The sequence below is a fragment of the Nerophis lumbriciformis genome, linkage group LG31 (genome assembly GCF_033978685.3).
Source record: "Nerophis lumbriciformis linkage group LG31, RoL_Nlum_v2.1, whole genome shotgun sequence".
NCBI classification, from domain to species: Eukaryota; Metazoa; Chordata; class Actinopteri; order Syngnathiformes; family Syngnathidae; genus Nerophis; species Nerophis lumbriciformis.
The window spans coordinates 29964200-29985000 of NC_084578.2; the positions used below are offsets into that span (position 1 = coordinate 29964200).

The window sequence follows — 20801 nt, forward strand, 5'->3', positions numbered from 1 at the left end:
GTACATAGCTGACCAACGCAGGGAAACGGACCACAACCCACAATCACAGCAGCAAGGTTTAAACAGGCCTTATTGCCAAATACGCCAGAGCTGTAGAGAGCTACATAAATTATGACCGTGGACTTAAAATCATTGTTTTATTTGATGGCCTTTGTGCCCTCAAAAGGTTGACGGCACCAAAGGCCAAGTGGCCTTGCCCCTAAAACGACAAAATTCCAGGCCTGGTTACTTGATTTTTTTACATTCATAATCTGGCCACTTAATATTGCATTTTCACTTTTTTGTAAAAAAAAAATATATATATATATTTTTTATTACAAATAAATTATTTTGAGGTGTTCACCTTAATATGTTCTAGGTATGTTTATATCATGTTTAAAAAGTCAAACACCTAATTAAGGTTTTTACATGTCTTAGAAAAAGCTGTTTTTGACCAAATCCATGCAATAGTTGTTACAGGTATCCAGGGGAAGGAGACGGCACACGCAGGAGGGACGTCGTTTTAGCTCTATTTATTATTAATATACATATTTACAAAAGTATGGGGTGTGACTAAACCAAAAGGGTGTGTATGTGTGTGACCATGTGTAGCAATTATCTGATGAGTGTTATCGGTAGTGTTGAGCGAGAGGCGGAAGGAAGTCTAAGAGGGGCAAGGCTGGCTCGGAGGTCCGTGAGCAGACGTGAGGTCGAGGGGAGGAGAGAGGCGTCAAAGTCCGTGTCCAGGCAACCAGGGAAGCAGAGGAAATACGGGGAGACGAGACACACACTTGTGACGCGGGAACGGAGGTACGCTGCTGGAAAGGCGACAAGGAGGGCGCGAGACAAATGAACACGAAGGGGGAAAAACACAGAGAGAGAAATGGTGCATAGAGCTTGCTAGGTTCGGCTTACTGTACAGGACAGGTGGCTACGTTCTGGCCCAGGATAGCAGGTTGTGCTGGCTTATGAAGGCAGGGCTTCTCATCAGCGACAGGTGCGTTAATTGTAGATGATTGCCGGCCCACATGAATGCGCACTCACGTGCGCCCGGGCTATGACAACAGTTTGTTTTTTAGTGCACGTAAATGTACCAAGTGTATGTGTATGTGGCAGCGACGTTGGGTTTAGGCTGGGATGGTGGGCCCTTTAATAGTCTTGTGTAACAAGGCCCAGAATTTAGTGCCACGCCACTGGTTTCTGATCCTGCAGGTTTATGTTATTGTGCAATTCTTAATTTGCAGCATGTGTTTCATGGTGTTAGTGTGATTCATTGGCTTTGGATAATCTATGTGTTGGGGTCACATGCTGTTACGTAAATGATACCACTCACATATGTGACATATTTGACATGCTGTGTGCCACTTGCAAAACTCCACAAACACACAAAAATGTTTTTACACACGTCCAATGATTCGCAATAACATTTTTTTTTTAATTTTGTTAAAAAAACGATCTACAAGTAAAAAAACAATTTTCTCCATTTATAAAAATATTATAAAAACCTACTCAGTGGCCTAGTGGTTAGAGTGTCTACCCTGAGATCGGTAGGTTGTGAGTTCAAACCCCGGCCGAGGCATACCAAAGACTATAAAAAATGGGACCCATTACCTCCCTGCTTGACACTCAGCATCAAGGGTTGGAATTGGGGGTTAAATCAACAAAAATTATTCCCGGGCGTGGCACAGCTGCTGCCCACTGCTCCCCTCACCTCCCAGGGTGTGAACAAGGGGATGGGTCAAATGCAGAGAACAAATTTCACCACACCTAGTGTGTGTGTGTCAATCATTGGTACTTTAACTTTTGTTAAGTTAACTTTAACTTAACTTAACTTAAAAAAAAAAACTATTTTCTTCAACTAAAAAAACGATTTGTTAGTATAAAAAACATTTTCTGGAAATAAAAATTTCGCAAGTGTAACAACTTTCCGCATGTAAATTACTTTTCTCAATAAAAACAAAACAAAACAGATTCTCATGTAAAAAAACATTTTTTTGCAAGGGAAAAAATGATTTAGTAGTATAAAAACTATTATCGTCAAGTTAAAACTTTTGGCAGTAATATTCCACCCTTTGTTCCACCCACAAGTTATGCCTTTCTTCTGTCCCTTACTTTTACTCCCCACCCTGCTTCTTCATTTTTGTTATTTTTGGCGGACGGCACCATGCGCAAATAACAGCAGCTCTGATGGCATTGAATTAACTCAGCAGCACCACCTGTCGTAGTAGAGTGTGAATTAATTGAATATTACCGCCAAAAGTAAATAGCAGTAAAAAAAATTCATACTTGCAAATAATTTTTTCACTTGCAGAAAATATTTATTTATTTTTTATTACTAGCGAATCGTTTTTTTTTTACTTGTGGAAAATATTTTTTAGACTTGCAAATGTATTTTTTTTTACCGGCGAAAAATTGCTTTTTCACTGGCAAATAATTTTTTTATATGCTGAAATGTTTTCTTTAATTGCAAATAGTTGTTTTTACTTGGATAAAATTGTTATTAGACTTGCAAATTGTTTTGTTTCTGCAGAATTTTTTTTTTTTACTTGCAAATTGTTTTTTTTTATACTTGCAAATCTTTTTGATATGAAGACAATTGTTTTTATACTTGCGAATGTCGGGAGCGCGCAGGCCCAGGTGGTTTGTAGTCAATGAGGGAGGCGGGGACGCGCCTGGTCAGGCTTTATGAGAAGCGGTGAGATGACAGAGCAGAGAGTCAGGAGGAAGAAGAGGACATTAAAAACAGTTTTGTCTTCCACATGTCGACAAATTAACTTCACTTCAGTTCGACGCAATCCGAGGAGAGACCGGAGACTCCGAGCCAAGACCGAGTAGGAAGCCACCGACGCCCCGAGGAGCGACGCGATCATGGGCACCGCTTCGTCGTCCTACCGGGTCATCTACCTGGACGTGGACGGAAGGATCCAGAAGGTACCTTCCTGTCTCCGTAAAATAATGACATACAAACGTAACGTGTACAAAAAGCGCTCACAAAATAATAATGAAAAAAATGAAAAAATAACCAACCAGAAGCCGTATTTTATGTAGTTGACCAATTGCACTGCTGCCATAGAAACGCATAATAGTCATACATTACATAACACGTTCAGAAAAAAAGAACTAAAAATTATCATTTTAAAAATACACATTATAATGTGCACAATATTTGAATAAAAAAAAAACTACATGTGATGTAATTTCCTCCGATTTGTTTTATATTTACTTTGGTTAGGTGTTAGGCGAGTAAACATTTGAGTATTTTTTGTTGCACAGAGCAAATACTATGACTATGACAAGTTAGTCTGAAAGTGGCGCTCAGCCATTTATTTATAAAAATAATAATGATAATAATAATGGATTAGATTTATATAGCACTTTTCTAGACACTCAAAGCGCTTCACCCATCATTCATTCACACCTGGTGGTGGTAAGCTACATTTGTAGCCACAGCTGCCCTAGGGTAGACTGACGGAAGCGTGACTGCCAGTTCGCGCCTACGGCCCATCTGACCACCACCCATCATTCATCATTCATTCACCAGTGTGAGCGGCACTGGGGGAAAGGGTGAAGTGTCCTGCCCAAGGACACAACGGCAGCGATTTGGATGTCAAGGGAACCTGCAACCCTCAGGTTTCTGGCACGGCCGCTCTACCCACTACGCCATGCCACCCCCATTGATTATTGATTAATTTGCTAAGAAATGTATACTGTACCTATTAATGTGCTTGGAACTTTAAATATGCAGACATAGTTTCTAAGGATTTATATTCCTTAGATTCATCTGTGCTCGGCAAGTTTGCATTCTGGAAGATAGGTATCCATCCGACATTGTTTCAAAAAGAAAATGATCAATTGTATCGGACGCTAGAAAAAGGTAAACATTGGATTTAAAAGAAGAGTGGGGGATAGCTACGGTGGCCGAGAAAAGGACAAGACAATATCATGAATTACAACAGAACAACTTTTAGCTACAACATTATTGCAAAAGCCACAAAAATCACAAACGTCACAACAAAGTCATACAAAGCCACATCACAACTTTAAGCCACAAAAGACACGACAGTCACAACGGAAGGAAAATATCACAGCAAGTTATGACGACAGACCGACTTCTTAAACATAGTATATTAGTATTATTGAAAAAGTAAATTGTTTTGTATTTATGACTAAAAAAGTGGTCACAACTCACTTAATTTTCCAACTTCTTAAACATAGTATATTAGTATTATTGAAAAAGTTAAAAAATAAATACATTTATGACTAAAAAAGTGGTCACAACTCACTTACTTTTCCAACTTCTTTCATTACACCGTTTTTAACTTTTTGTGTCAGGAAGTCGGTGAGTCGCCGAAACTTTTCTGCTGTCACCTTTTTCCGACTTTGTCTTGTTGTATTTTGGCTTATAGTTGTTGTGTTGTGGCTTTATGTTATTGTGTTGTGGCGTTTGTTGTGACTTTTCTTTGCTACTGAAGCTGTTTATTAAAATGAGACTGGTAGCAGATCAAACATTGCTCATTTAACCTGAACAGGTTTGGTTGCACTTCATTTTTATATTAATTTATTTTGTATTTGTATAATTTCTGTCAAAAAACAACAGTAAAAGTAGTAGGTAAATCGACAGTTAATTCAACCTGAAGGGATATGGTTGCGCTTTATTTTTAATATATTATTTTATTTTGAAAAACAAAAACAAAACAGATATAGAGGTAAATATTGGTTACTGTACTTTTATAAAAAAAAAAAATTTTAAATGTTAAAAATGCAAGCAGAAAAGGTTTCCTCTTGCTAATTCAACCTGAAGTGTTGATTGCACTTTATTCAAATAAAATGTGAATGCATTGGCCATTAATTGTTCTTTACTTACCAGTTTGAATCCATACTTCCATCCATCAATCCATTTTCTACCGCTTGTCCCTTTCGGGGTTGCCTTTGTATCTAATTCCCTTCGAGGAAATAAGAGGAATATAGGAAACTTCACCTGCAGTGTCCAGTAACCACTATTTATTTCACAGTCACACTTCTTGATTTTTTTTGCTAAAAAGTTACTCAATCGATTTCAACTCTCTGAATCGTTTTGGATCGTATCATTCTTAAAATAAAATATTATCGTCCCTGAATCATGTCGGCAACCAGTTGAATTGTTAAACCCCTAAGAGTTTCCGCACAGCTGCTGCAATCGAGCTCATATGAGGGCGGAAGTGTGTGGGTGCCGTGGTCTTTATGGCGGCGGAGAGTTTAAAATCATATTTTTCTATTTTTTTTTACAAATTTTAAAAGTGCAATTTCAATGTTAATGATGTGCATTTATTAGAAAAAAGGTTATGTCAGGCAGAAACATTTTAGTTAATTTTATTCCCTAAAATGCGCATTGCTAGCGATTACTAAAAATAATCGATGGCTGCAGCCCTAATAGATTGAAGTAAAAAAAAACTTGTTGTATGTGAAATTGTTTATTTGACCAAGAATTTGACTTATCTGAAGACCCATGTGATTAATCACAAAAAGAGATTGCATTAATCATGTAAAAACACGGATTAATCATGCACTTAATTCTAAACGCACATGCTTCTTTATCTTAACCGTGGACGGTTACATGAAAGGGTTGTTATATGGTCAGTGATCAAATGTTTGGCTTCAAAATAAAGCCAACAGTACTTTAGTTAGAATTGTTTGAAAGTTTTGAGCTAATACATGACGTGCATTCAAGTAAGACAAATTTAAATCCAGGGCTGCCTTTTGTCACCGATTCTGTTAACATTTATGGACCGAATTTGTAGACAGTCAGGGCATTGAGGGAATCCGCTTTGGTGGCTTCAGGATCAGGTTTATGCTTTTTGCAGACGATATGGTCCTACTGGTATCACCTAGCCATGATCTTCAACTTTCATTGTATCGGTTTGCAGCTGAGTGTGAAGCGACTGGGATGAGAAGCAGCATCTCTAAGTCCAAGTCCATGGTTCTAGCCGGGAAAAGGTTCACGTATCATCTCCGGGTTGCGGATGAGATCCTACCCCAAGTGGATACGTTTAAGTACCTTGGGGTCTTGTTCACAAATGAGGGAAGAGGGTATTGTGAGATCAACAGGCGGATCGGTCCGGCATCTGCAGTGATGCGGACCCTGTATCGATCCGTCGTGAAAAAAGGAATTATGTCAAAACTTTAAAAACATTTAATTTAATTTATGCAACCATGCAATTATTTGTGATTAATCAAAAGTCAAATGTGTGATTAATCTGATTTTAGGAAATCATCGTTCAACAGCACTACTAAGAATATAAACTGAGGTATGGGGTCATTGGGATGCGTCCTCTGCAGTGGACGTTTGTAACTGACAAAAGAAACGTATGCAACATTGGAGAAGACGTTGGTTCACAACACAATTATTAGAGTTGAATATCTGCCATTATTGTGTTTGCTTGACATAATTGGCTTTAACCTAATTAATAAAGGTTATTACTGTGAGAATAATCGTAACAAATTCAGTATTTGTTCTCATCTGTCGGTCACAGAGTTGGCAAATGTGTTACTCAAATACTCAAATAAATAATGTCCAGGGTGTACCCCGCCTTCCGCCCGATTGTAGCTGAGATAGGCTCCAGGGCCCCCTGCGACCCAGAAGGGAATAAGCGGTAGACAATGGATGGATGGATGGAAGGTTTAACATCACTCTTGCCTCGATTGAAGACATTGTTGGTGAAAGTGGCGATAGATAGATAGATAGTACTTTATTGATTCCTTCAGGAGAGTTGCCTCAGGAAAATTAAAATGAGCAGAGAGGGAGGATCGGAGGCAGAGGTACCTTTGCTTCAAGTTCGTTATTGAATTAAAAAGTTTCTCACTTTCATTATCCAAGTGCTGACACGCGCAACTTTCCATGGTTTCATAGTTGATTATTTGGTAGACTTAATAAAAAAGTACAGAAACTGAGTCACTCTATATCGCGGAATGATACTAAACTAGTTTGTCATGAGCAATAGTTGGGCGCACAATAACTGAGGTGGTATATGAAAACGGGGTCAAAACTCTAGGGAAAACCCAAATAATACGAAAAATGGGGCACACGAAAACCGCGATATTTTAACAGAGGTGTGCAAAGTTAGGCCAGGGTGGCCCTTTGGGGAACACAACTTTGTTTTGTAAGTCTTAGGAATACTGATGTTAATCCTAACAATTTAATTACTATTTAAAAGGTTACAAAGCCATAACACAGTGAAATGCGGCGCGTTAATGGGGTAATGTTATTGAGAGACACAACTGCTGTGGCTTAAAGTAGTTAAATCGATTTATTAACTTGTGCTAACAACCCAAGATATAAGTAGATGCATCTGTAGCAGCTATGCTAAGCGACATATCTACGTGGCGGCCATCTTAGTGGGGCCTCTCACCCATAGACATCTTATAAGTAGATGCAGCGTTGGCTGCTGTGACCCGAGAAATTTGGCCACCATCTTGAAGTGGTGATGAGGAGCCGGCGAGCAGCCTAAACTGACAGTTGACGGGTAGAAAACAAAGATGCCCGGCTGGTGTTCAGGGTTTTCTTGCTCAAATGAGCGGACTGTTGAAAATAGGAATCGGGGGACTACTTTTCACAAGTAAGATTTAACATTAACGTACTATTGGTTGTATTTTGTGAAAATAATATTACCATAGAGTTGAGAAGGAGCAAAGATCTTCAATAGTACTGAAATCGTAGCCGCTAGCAAACAAGAGTATGACCATAATAGAATTGCTAGTCAATGAAATTAATTACATTTAAAAATGTCATACTTGAATATAACGATTGTAAAAGCCAACAGGGGTAAAAGTTAGGACCACAGTCCAGATTGTGTAGGGGGCGGGGGGGGGGGGGGGGGGGGGGGGGGTAATATATGTTGGCTAACTAGACAATCAGATGGACAGTGGCTATACAGTATTATACAAGTCTAAATTTAGTCTAGCTTTCCAACTAGGGCTGGGCGATATATCGATATGCGCGATATATATCGCGGGTTTGTCTCTGTGCGATATAGAAAATTACTATATCGTGTTATTGGAGTATACGTTCTCACGCAGTTGCTTTTAGCTGCGGGCATTACACTACAGGCTCTTCGTACTCTTTCCTGTCTCTCCTTCTCACAGACAGCAAGCGCAGCTTCTACACATGTCACATACTGTCACGTCATACGTCACATACGCATACGCCCTCGCGGAGCAGAGAGGTAGCAGCATGGCTAACGTTAGCTGTGATGCTAGCGGTAATACGAGCGAAAGAAGGTGCAAATCTGGTAACAAATGAAGGAACAATTAGTCCCCCCAAAAAACAGCAGGGGGTCCATCGTCTAGCGGTGGTTTGGCTTCAAGTGGGAATATGTCGAACAGACAGCTGTAATTTGTCAAGTGTGGAGCAAAAGCGTTGCTATAAAAAGTAGCAGTAGCCTACTGTTAATATGTAGCATCATTTGAAAAGTCCCCTGCTAGTGAATGAAGAGTGCTCACTCCAATCCAATCCACTTTATTTATATAGCACATTTAAACAACAAAAATGTTTCCAAAGTGCTGCACAACAATATTAAAAACAATATTTACGTACTCCGCACGTCAACATCTCCGTTCGGTGCCACACGTCCACACCATCAAAATGCCGAGGCAAACATTTCCAGATCAACACCGTAAGAAAAAAAATAGTGATTTTTTTTAGTTGTGATGTCCTTCTCTGCATGAAAGTTTAAAAGTAGCATATATCAATGCAGTATGAAGAAGAATGTTTTAATGTAGACACATAGAATCATCATACTGCTGTGATTATATGCATCAAGTGTTCATTCAAGGCTAAGGCAAAATATCGAGATATGTATCGTGTATCGCGATATGGCTTTAAAATATCGCCATATTAAAAAAAGGCCATATCGCCCAGCCCTATTTCCAACCCATTTTGTATGTAGGATATACGCATGTGTATATATAACCTAATCATATTGTTTCTTGAGCTTAAAAATAGCTGACCGTTTTTTTCCCCCTTCTCCGGGATTATATTCCCAGATTTGATCTCGGACGTCTGGTCACTTATAGCATATAAGAATATTCTATTACTGTTAAGTAAACTGTGAATAATAAAACACGCCAAAACATGTGTCCTTTATCATAGCTACATGTATGACAAAAAAACATGTGAAAATCAGTGGTATTCAGTGAGATAAGATGAATTAAATGCGCTGACAGTTCATTGCTCCTGCCAAATGAATTGCACTGAGTGGAGCGACTCACCACTCCAAGATAGCGGCCCACCCGTCTCGTCAGCGCCAGTAGGCAGTAACGGTCGATGCTGCACCTACTTATAAGATGTCTATGCTCTCACCCATTTAGGGCAATGCAATACAATGCGTTGTATATTGAAAATAAATCATAACTTGCCTATTCCTCAATCAATTTTCATGCAGATGTAAAAACGTGCTACTAAAACACATTTATTTTATTTTAAAAAAAGTTAAATTTTTTTTGTTGTTGTTTCAATGTTTGTTTCAATAGTATTTTACTAACATATGCAACACAAAGAGCTGCAATTTTTTTTGTCTTCTTTTTCAGTGCCACAAACAACAAGAGGGGCATGACATGTCTAGTTATATTAATGCTACCAACACCCACTTGGCTAACAGCTAACATTCACTCACACGTCACATGTCACTCAACAGTCTCAGATATAAAGGTGCTTTCCATATGTACTGGGAAATCGGAAATTTCGAGTTCCTAGTCGGAATTTCGGCTTGAACACCCCTCGGTCGGTTTTTCGACTCGGAAAGTTGGAGCATCCTCACCACCCCCTAGTTGCTTCAAAACTGGCTGCTCTGGATGTAAACAATGATATCCCTTTCAACATTATCCTTTAATAGCACTTCTGATTAGTTTTTGTCGCATATACAATGTATTGTTGTACGTTTGCAGTGTAAACTACATTTATTTCATGTGGTATATACGCTGTATATTGCTTGCAATAGCGTCTGTGTTTCCTCTTCATCCATCATGTCTGAAGGTGCATATTTTCCTATAAGTTGTTTGTATTCAGACAAGGCGAGCGCTAAAATAGCGTTCGCGGATGTGGCCATCTTGATTTCCGACATCGTAACTGGAACGCCCAGAACTCGGCTGTGACGTCATTCCCAGTTACACAATTATCTTTTATGATAACTACGTAATTACTTATACGAAGGAATAATTTCCCAACTAATTTTGGTACTTTTTAAAAGTAATTTTCCCAACAATGCCAACCACACATTTTGAAATAAAAATTACATGGGGAAATTGAAAAGCAAAAAGAGCAAAAAGGCAGAAATTAATGAGGAAAACATGTATGAGTTAGTAAAAATAATATTAATATGCATTTTATATATAACCTTTCTATTTATATATTTACATTGGATTGGCTCCAAAGACATGCACCTGGGGATAGGTTGATTGGCAACACTAAATTGGCCCTAGTTTGTCTGTCTATCTGTGTTGGCCCTGCGATGACGTAGCGACTTGTCCAGGGTGTACCTCGCCTTCCGCCCGAATGCAGCTGAGATAGGCTCCAGCACCCCCGCGACCCCGAGCGGGACAAGCGGTAGAAAATGGATGGATGGATGGCTTTTACGCTCTTGGATAATGCTAACTGTATTAACATTTTTTTCTTAGGGGTGTCCACTTACGATACTAACATCATGGCTTGAGTACTTGGGTATATTGATCCATTCAGCACGAATCATACCGGTATATACTTTCATTATTTTGTGTGTGTAGTTTTAGAAAAGGCTAGATCAAGTGAAATTAGTCAAACAAAGAGCAATGGTTGGCATGAAAACACTAACCTATTTATGTGGACTTGCAGTGTCTTTAAGTTGAAGTGGAGTGGTAATTAATTTCTTTTTGGCGACTTATTACGTATGTATAGCTTGTGTGCTTAGCTGTTGTGTAGCTCCTAGCTCCTAGTAGCCTTTATAGCCTACCATGTTTACTAGGGCTGTACCGATTCGTTTTATCAACGATTCCATTCAATTCGATTTTCGTGGTTGCCGTTACTATTTAGGGACAATATTATTTTTTTAAAACGATCCAAAAAGATTAAATGAGTTGAAAATAAATTCAGTAACTTTTTATCAAAACAATTCAAGAAGTGTGACTGTGAAATGAATATTGGATACTGGACACTACAGGTGAAGTTTCCTATTTTCCTGTTATTCCTTCCATCCATCCATGTAATTATGTATGCATTCACATCTTATTTGAATAATGTGCATCCAACACTTTAAGTTGAATTAACAAGAGGAAACCTTTTCTGCTCACATTTTAAACATTCGAGCAATTTTCAATAAATTTACAGTAACCAACTTTTTATAAGTAGATTTACCTGCTAAGTAAAGTTCCCCGACCCGGCCATACATTATCTGTTCTCCACCCTGGCATCGCCAATGAAGGACAGTGTCCCAGGTGTGCGTAAGCATTTATGCCCCCTCCTGCCTGTTGATGATGTTGGCCCCTCGCTTCCTAATTTCTATAGCCTCATTGATCCATCTCTTTTATTTCTTTCTTTCTCATCAAATGACTTCTCCTTGTGTTCCGTGAGTCGGTGCGTCGTGGTTGGTGTTGGCTGCCTCTCTTGTGGTTTAAAGTTGTGTTGCAGCTTCATCATTGTGTTGCTGTTTGTATTTGTCGTGGCTTTTGCAATCGTGCTGTAGCTGAAAGTTCTGAAATCCCCGGCAGTGGAGAAGGAGAGACAGAGTCGGTGATACACTCTCAGACACTTTCTTAACAAGCAGTAACAAACTTAGGGAGTCAAAACACACATTTACAAAAGCTGCTGTTTGCCACAACTCATGTTTCGACACTTATACACAGATGCTCAAACTCTCGCGCGACTCCGTTCGCTCTGCCGCACTCGCATGTGTCACACACAACAGCACCACTTCTGAAAGGCACACACACTACATCACTACTTTCTTGAAGGTACACACACACACACACACACACATCACAGATATTACACTACTGTCTTGTGGCGTTTCCGTTTAATATGATCTTTCTTGACCACTGTAGATATCCGCTATATTTGTTTTGATGATGTCATATACGAGAAAATATTTATTATTGAACATGCTAAACGTCATATGAAGTCTACCATTCTTAAATCCAATGTATTGATAAAATCGAGCAATTCCCTTTAAAAATGATATTGGATTGATACCTATCTCTTGGAAGGCAAACTTGTAGAGCACACATCGATTTACTTAAAATTTAGAAATATAAATGTACGTATCGATCATTTGTTACACCCCTAATTCTTGACTAAATATCAAACAAGAAAAGACCAACTTTCTGTGCTTATTGGAGGGCATCTAGATGGTATCATGCTGTCCAGCTTTGCACATCTAAACACATTAAAGAACTGCTTGTATCCGCGCGCCTATACCGAAGATTTTACATGAAAGCTTATATAATTCTCCATACTGCTGCTATCAGACCGATACCCAATTTAAATATCGGATCGGGACACCCCAAGTATGAGGTAGTGGTAGGCGATACAGATATTTGTGACAGTTAACATGAAAAAGAACTGAAAAATATCGACGTCATCACATTAGTACTGCTCCAACACTGATACAACCCTTAGTACTTCATATATTAAAGTTAAAGTACCAAGGATTGTCACACACACACTTAGTGTGGCAAAATTATTATCTGCATTTGACCCATCACCCTTGATCACCCCCTGGGAGGTGAGGGGAGCAGTGGTCTTCGGATCTCTTCGCTTTGAGCGTGCGGCCCTTGGTGGAAGAAGTTAGACCAGGGCCCCTTTTACCGATCAACAGCACAAGATTCAGCAGGACACAAGAAACAAACAAATGGCTTGCATTGTACAAATACTGCATTAAAACGCAACACTTGCCCTCAACCATTTACAGTAGAGATACGTAAGATATAGATGAATAACAAATGCAATCCAGAAATCCATTGAGCAGAGAGGAGTGCTGAGAGCACAGCCGTGCTTTGTTTGCATTGTTAAAGAAGAGGAGGAGAATGGCAGCTCATAAAAGGCCATATAATGTGTTTTATGCATTTATTGGGCTTTGTCTTATTTACCGATTCCACCAAGAGTGTTTATCCGTCTGCATTTCCTCTTATAGAAATGTACACTGTTTGTTTACTTGGAACTTTAGGAGAAAAATACTTATACTTCAAGTCATGAGGAGGACAAATACAACCATCTTCAATGTTTTAGAATAATGCACTATTGATCAACTCAAATGCCTTTCAATGCATAATCTTGGTTTTAAGTGTACTTTCACATATTAGATATAACAGCAAAAACAAAATAACATGTCTGAAAGAGTACTCAAATATTGAACTCAAGTAAAAGTAAAGTTATTTGGTGTATTAAAGTGACAAGCTATGAAAATACAATTACAATATATGTGTCCTATAGACAAAAAGACAAATTATTAGACACTGTCTAGGTTATGAAAGTATATACTGTATGTATGTTAACAAGGGCTCCGATGCGTTATAAATTTATAATATTATGGAAACCACAATTACGGGCGGTTTTCGCGGTTTCTGGCTGTGAATCTAATCCTTACCGAGGGCCTACTGTATATGATTAGTCACTGCAAAATATGTAATTTTCTTCCACTTAGTTACTGCTGAGATTTAAAATGTAGCACAGGTACGATACGTCAAAGAAAACGTACAGGTTGGGATTTTAAAAATGACTTTAAAAACAAGTAATTACTTGTATTGTTTGTATGACACATTTGCAAAAGTAGTGGCATATAAAATCATTCAAGAACATTCACAACATTGTTTATACTGATGTTTCTTAACTAATGGGCCAAAAAAATATCTGGTTCCCAGCTGTGGACCATATGGGCCGCAGCGGTACTCAGTTGTAATGCACTTTTCCACCACATTTGGCAGTAATGACAAGATCAAACAAACAGAAGTCAGAGAGAAGTTTCTAAAGTGCAAAAATGTTTTATTTGATAAACATTTATTATTATTAATTTAATTAGAATTATTTTTATTTTAGCACTGCGTAATTGTAGGTACATTTATTTTTCATCAGTTTCTATGAATCCTTTTTATTTTATTATTATTTATTTTTGTCATCAGCTTGACCTAAATTTTGAGATTAATATTTGGGCTTAACAAATGGTTTCATATAATTTGAAAAGGTTTATTCAGTTAAACTGTAAGTATGCTAGATATAATTATTCAATACGATCGAAATCAAGAGTAAGATTACTCTGTAGTGGAAAAGTTGGACCCTTAAAGTCTAATGATTAAGAACCCCTTGGTTTATACCAGGGGTAGGGAACCTATGGCTCTCGAGCCAGATGTGGCTCTTATGATGACTGCATCTGGCTCTCAGATAAATCTTAGCTGACATTGCTTAACACGATAAGTAATGAATAATTCCGCTGGTAATCACAGTGTTACAAATAACGTTCAAAATCTAAAACATTCTCATACATTTTAATCCATCCATCCATTACTGTACCATGTTCAAAAAGTCGCATTACTGGTATGAAGTATTTTATTTATTATTGTTTAGCTTCAGAATAAATGTTATTAAAAAGAATAACAGACTTATTATACTCTAAAAATGTTGGTCTTACTTAAAAAACACACGCATTTAGTTGTAAAAAAATATGATATGGCTCTTACGGAAAAACATTTTAAAATATTTGGCTTTCATGGCTCTCTCATCCAAAAAGGTTCCCGACCCCTGGTTTATACAGTGGTAGCTCGACTAAGGCTGGGCGATATGGCAAAAATAATTATCATGATTTTTTTTTTATCAACCAATCTCGATTCATATCTTGATTATCTTTTTTCATATTAAAGTCGGATTGTCCTGTGCAGGATTATAGCAAGTACAGTTGCATCCATACTGTTTATTACTACAGTATCTTGTAACAGACATTTCCGCCATGTTTGATCATGGTAATATATGATAACAGCTGACAACTGTCATTTTGTTCATATCTATGATTGTGTTTACTAGAGGTGCAACAGTACAGGTAACCAATGCTACGGTCCTTACCTCGGTTTTAGGGCCACGGTTTTGCTTCTATTTCGGTACATTTTGTGGGTGTAAAGACTATTTTTTTCCTCTCAAAGTGTTTTTATTTGCTTGTCATCACAAACTTCATTCTGTTGTAAACAAATTATCAGTGGTGTACTGAATACTACAAAACGTTTATTTCAAGTTAAAATGTTATTAAAAAACACTTTCAAATGGTAAATTATTAATTGTATTCTTTAATTACTTGTATACATCAGTGCTTCTCACCAGTGCTTTGGCAAACAACAAGCGGTGACTTACATTGTGGGGTTTTTAAAACTCAAATTCTGTATCTTATATTGAATACAATTACATTAAAGTGCAGTTTGAACTTGAGGTACTGTAAAATAATGTGTACCAACACATCAAACAGGTTTAATGATTATTTTTTATCCACAAACTCAAAATGATTGACTATGCAGAGTTTTTTAGTGCATGTTATATCAGAGGAGTTGAATAACAAAAATACACATTAACACATTAAAATATTTAGATATAAAAATGCCTTTTACTCTGCGATGAGGTGGCGACTTGTCCAGGGTGTACCCCGCCTTCCGCCTGATTGTAGCTGAGATAGGCTCCAGCGCCCCCCGCGACCCCGAAGTGAATAAGCGGTAGCAAATGGATGGATGGAATGCCTTTTACTGATTAAATTAGTGGGTGTGTTTATTCTCCCAGTCGGGACTATTAAAGACTCCTGTGAGTGCCTGCAAGTCCGCATTCAGGGCAGCATTACTGGTAAACGGTAGCAGATGGTGAAACTAAAGCCTGTCACTAAAGCCGCTGCTCCTTCTAAATGTTGTTTCAAACAATAATTATGTCGTGACAAGCCTGACTTGCGCGCGGTACGAGGAAATCTGCAAACAGTTGATCATCGTAATTGAACTCAAATTAATCGCGATCAACGATCACAATCATATAATCGCCCAGCCCTAACCTTAATTTAAGAGTACCTTAACTTTGAGTAATTTGAAAAGGAACCCCTATCTGCTTTTTGTTATGCTTCAAGTTGCGAGCATACCTTGAGTTATGAGTTCTATCCATATTACCATTGATAGAAGTAATATTTATAAAAGTGTTGTGCGTTTTGATCAATAATGAGTAATATAAAGAGTCGATGCACAAAAACAGATATCTCATTTTTCCTTGTTTTTAATAAACCAATGTTTTTTGTGGAGCTTTTCCTGAAATAGCCATCTTGCTGATTTGCAATTGAATCTTTTCTAACAACCAAAATGAAACTCTCAATTGGAAAAATGTACAATCATTACAAAAATTAAATTTGGATAATTCTGTACAAATTTTGCAGCAAAAATAAATATCTTCTGACAAAGTTTCTTTGCAAAAACAGACCAATCCTTTATGGCAGTGGTTCTCAACCTTTTTTCAGTGATGTACCCCCTGTGAACATTTTTTTAAATTCAAGTACCCCCTAATCCTAAACAGTAAATCCCATTAACACATATTCTTCGGAATACTGTCGGCTCTGGTTTGGCCTTCTTTGGCACATGTTCCTCCTTGTTTTCAACTGCATTACTGCTACGCTTTAACCAAGCCTCCATTGTTTTCTACATCGATAGTTGATTGACAGTTGGTGCCGTGTGGCACCGCCAGGAAGGGTCAAACCATCATGGCATGGGGGAAACTCTGGATTTATGGTAATGAATGGAATAGCCTACTTGATTTGATGTTCAGTATTATTCAATAAATATATTTATAAAGGATTTTTGAATTGTTGCTATTTTTAGAATATTTTAAAAAAATCCCACGTACCCCTTGGCATACCTTCAAGTACCCCCAGGGGTACGCGTACCCCCATTTGAGAACCACTGCTTTATGGTGCAAGCCAATGAGTGAAAACAGATCTTTTTTTTTCAGAGGAATGCTTATTTTATCATTGTAATTAATTAATTTTATCCTAATAAACATCTTTTTTAGGTAATTGGACAGGAGGGTCTGGGGTTCACATTGGCCGCTCCATCAAGACATCTTTATTTAATTAATACCATTAATATTATTATTAGTAGTATTATCATTTTTAATATTCTCCAGTCTGTCACTCAAATGCATGGATGGTTACTTGAAAGGTGTTGTGGGTTGTTATAAGGTCAGGGATCAGGTCAATGCATACATCAGTACAAAGATGAGTGAAGAGACTCCAAATGTCACTCCAAAATAGACCCTGACAAGACTTTAGATAATACTGTTACCCAAGGGTCCGAAAACAATATTGATATGGCAATATATTGCAATACTTTTTCTAACAATTATTGTAGTTTTTTATATTAGATTGTACCTCTTGGACAATTTCTGCACACTATGCAAAGTGTCGCTGTAATGCTGCCTTGCTGTGTGGGGTTAGTGGTGAGCAAGGCAGTACAAGAAGTTGACTGTTAAGAAGTAAAACATTTTTTTTGACATTTAAGAGGCAAGAAACTTTATGCACTTTCTGTGCAGTTGCAATAAATGAAAATGGATCATTTGAATAAAAATATTTTTTTACTCAGTTTGTCCAATAACTTATTATGATTATCTAATGTAAATTAATACATCTTGTATTTTAATCTGCATTTCATGTTTTTCAGTCAACTATGTAGAATATTGCAATATATCCCCATATCACAATACTGATTTGTATCATGTTGCAAGTATCGTATCGTGAGAAAATAAATGACGTGCATTCTTGTGAAGCATTTAAAAAAATTGCATATGTGTCAAAAATTTTGGGGTTATGCAAGCGAATAATTTACTGTGACTAATCTGATTTAAAAATGTATTCTTACCTCTTTCCAGCAATTTTATGATACATTTTCACTCCGTAATCAACACTTTTTTAGATATCTACAGATATCCTAACACTTTTCCCAGGTTTCCAAACATACCGACTGACACAGTTTTAGACACCACTTTGACACCACTTCCAACTTTAAAAGGCTCAAATACACATATTCACAATTACATTTTTCCTTTACGGCCTTTTTCCTTTGGGAGGGTGATTTAGGAGTGACCCTATCTGAAGAGAGCTGGACAGAGATTTTAAGGAGATTTCGTAAGTCTTTTATTTGTGCTAGCTACAGCCTTATTCAATGCAAGTTAATGCATCGTACTTATTATACCAAGGTCCGGCTGGCAAAGATGTATGACAGAATATCGGTATTATGTGATGGGTGTCAACAGTCTCCAACTAACTTAATACAGATGTTTTGGCTTTGCCCTGTGCAGTTATTGGACTGAAATGTGTAATACTTGGTCTTTGGGAATCCTTTAAGTGGACTATTTGGGGTAACACCTCAGTCATCTACACTTTGCAAATCCAAAAAGAATCTTGTAGCGTTCACTACTTTGTTGGTCAGTAGACTGATTGTGTTAAATTTGAAGGCAACAGCCACACCCGCTGGATTAAAGAAGTTCTGTATTTTCTCAAACTGGAGAAGATTAGGCTCACATTGAACGGTTGGTTGTTCTGTGAGGTTTCAGGAAGTATGGGGTGGTTTCCTAAAATATGTAAAAGAGACTGACCTCAAATTTAACCCCAATTGAAAAGTAGTTGATGCTTTTGTGTATTACTGCACCGTGTTGGGGACATTCAAGGTTCATGTCAGTATTTGCCTGTACTTTATTTGACCTCTCTGAGCTGCCACCTTAACGTGGTAGAGGAGTTTGCGTGTCCCAATGATCCTAGGAGCTATGTTGTCCGGGGCTTCATGCCCCCTGGTAGGGTCTCCCAAGACAAACTGGTCCTAGGTGAGGGATCAGACAAAGAGCAGCTCGAAGACCTCTATGAAGAAAACGACTAAGGAACCCAGATTTCCCTTGCCCGGACGCGGGTCACCGGGGCCCCCCTCTGGAGCCAGGTCCGGAGGTGGGGCACGATGGCGAGCGCCTGGTGGCCGGGCCTGTCCCCATGGGGCCCGGCCGGGCACAGCCCGAAGAGGCAACGTGGGTCCCCCCTCCAATGGGCTCACCACCCATAGCAGGGGTCATAGAGGTCGGGTGCGATGTGAGCTGGGCGGCAGCCGAGGGCAGGGCACTTGGCGGTCCGATCCTCGGCTACAGAAGCTAGCTCTTGGGACGTGGAACGTCACCTCGCTGGGGGGGAAGGAGCCTGAGCTAGTGCGCGAGGTGGAGAAGTTCCGGCTAGATATAGTCGGACTCACTTCGACGCACAGCAAGGGCTCTGGAACCAGTTCTCTCGAGAGGGGCTGGGCTCTCTTCCACTCTGGCGTTGCCGGCAGCGAGAGGCGACGGGCTGGGGTGGCAATTCTTGTTTCTCCCCCGGCTCAGAGCCTGTACATTGGAGTTCAACCCGGTGGACGAGAGGGTAGCTTCCCTTCGCCTTCGGGTGGGGGAACGGGTCCTGACTGTGGTTTGCGCTTACGCGCCAAACCGCAGCTCAGAGTACCCACCCTTTTTGGATTCACTCGAGGGAGTACTTTAGAGTGCTCCCCCGGGTGATTCCCTCGTTCTACTGGGGGACTTCAATGCTCATGTTGGCAGCGACAGTGAAACCTGGAGAGGCGTGATTGGGAAGAATGGCTGCCCGGATCTGAACCCGAGCGGTGTTTTGTTATTGGACTTTTGTGCCCGTCACGGATTGTCCATAACGAACACCATGTTCAAACATAAGGGTGTCCATATGTGCACTTGGCACCAGGACACCCTAGGCCGCAGTTCCATGATCGACTTTGTAGTTGTGTCATCGGATTTGCGGCTTCATGTTTTGGACACTCGGGTGAAGAGAGGGGCGGAGCTTTCTACCGATCACCACCTGGTGGTGAGTTGGCTGCGATGGTGGGGGAGGATGCCGGACAGACCTGGCAGGCCCAAACGCATTGTGAGGGTTTGCTGGGAACGTCTGGCAGAGTCTCCTGTCAGAGAGAGTTTCAATTCCCACCTCCGGAAGAACTTTGAACATGTCACGAGGGAGGTGCTGGACATTGAGTCCGAATGGACCATGATCCGCGCCTCTATTGTCGAGGCGGCTGATTGGAGCTGTGGCCGCAAGGTAGTTGGTGCTTGTCGTGGCGGTAATCCTAGAACCCGTTGGTGGACACCGGCGGTGAGGGATGCCGTCAAGCTGAAGAAGGAGTCCTATCGGGTTCTTTTGGCTCATAGGACTCCCGAGGCAGCGGACAGGTACCGACAGGCCAAGCGGTGTGCGGCTTCAGCGGTCGCAGAGGCAAAAACTCGGACATGGGAGGAGTTCGGTGAGGCCATGGAAAACGACTTCCGGACGGCTTCGAAGCAATTCTGGACCACCATCCGCCGCCTCAGGAAGGGGAAGCAGTGCACTATCAACACCGTGTATGGCGAGGATGGTGTTCTGCTGACCTCGACTGCGGATGTTGTGGATCGGTGGAGGGAATACATCGAAGACCTCCTCAATCCCACCAACACGTCTTCCTATGAGGAAGCAGTGCCTGGGGAGTCTGTGGTGGGCTCTCCTATTTCTGGGGCTGAGGTTGCTGAGGTAGTTAAAAAGCTCCTCGGTGGCAAGGCTCCGGGGGTAGATGAGATCCGCCCGGAGTTCCTTAAGGCTCTGGATGCTGTGGGGCTGTCTTGGTTGACAAGACTCTGCAGCATCGCATGGACATCGGGGGCGGTACCACTGGATTGGCAGACCGGGGTGGTGGTTCCTCTCTTTAAGAAGGGGAACCGGAGGGTGTGTTCTAACTATCGTGGGATCACACTCCTCAGCCTTCCCGGTAAGGTCTATTCAGGTGTACTGGAGAGGAGGCTACGCCGGATA

General features: G+C 39.9%; 1 protein-coding gene and 1 long non-coding RNA gene across 4 annotated transcripts in view; one reads left to right on the forward strand and one right to left on the reverse strand.

The window, feature by feature from the left end:
* Positions 1-572: 572 nt before the first annotated feature.
* On the reverse strand, positions 573-2732 carry LOC133574186 (uncharacterized). Its single transcript, XR_009811379.1, has 3 exons — positions 2588-2732; positions 895-1034; positions 573-797 (listed from the first exon to the last, which is right to left on the reverse strand). It is a non-coding gene; the product is annotated as an uncharacterized lncRNA (long non-coding RNA).
* A 30-nt stretch (positions 2733-2762) lies between these two features.
* The window catches only part of pde9aa (phosphodiesterase 9aa), a 144116-nt gene continuing 126077 nt past the window's right edge, over positions 2763-20801 (forward strand). For all 3 annotated transcript variants that reach the window (XM_061926276.1, XM_061926274.2, XM_061926275.1), the window contains exon 1: positions 2763-2910. In XM_061926276.1, coding sequence (XP_061782260.1) covers positions 2848-2910 — 63 coding nt within the window. In that variant the 5' untranslated portion in view covers positions 2763-2847. The remainder of the gene's footprint in view (positions 2911-20801) is intronic.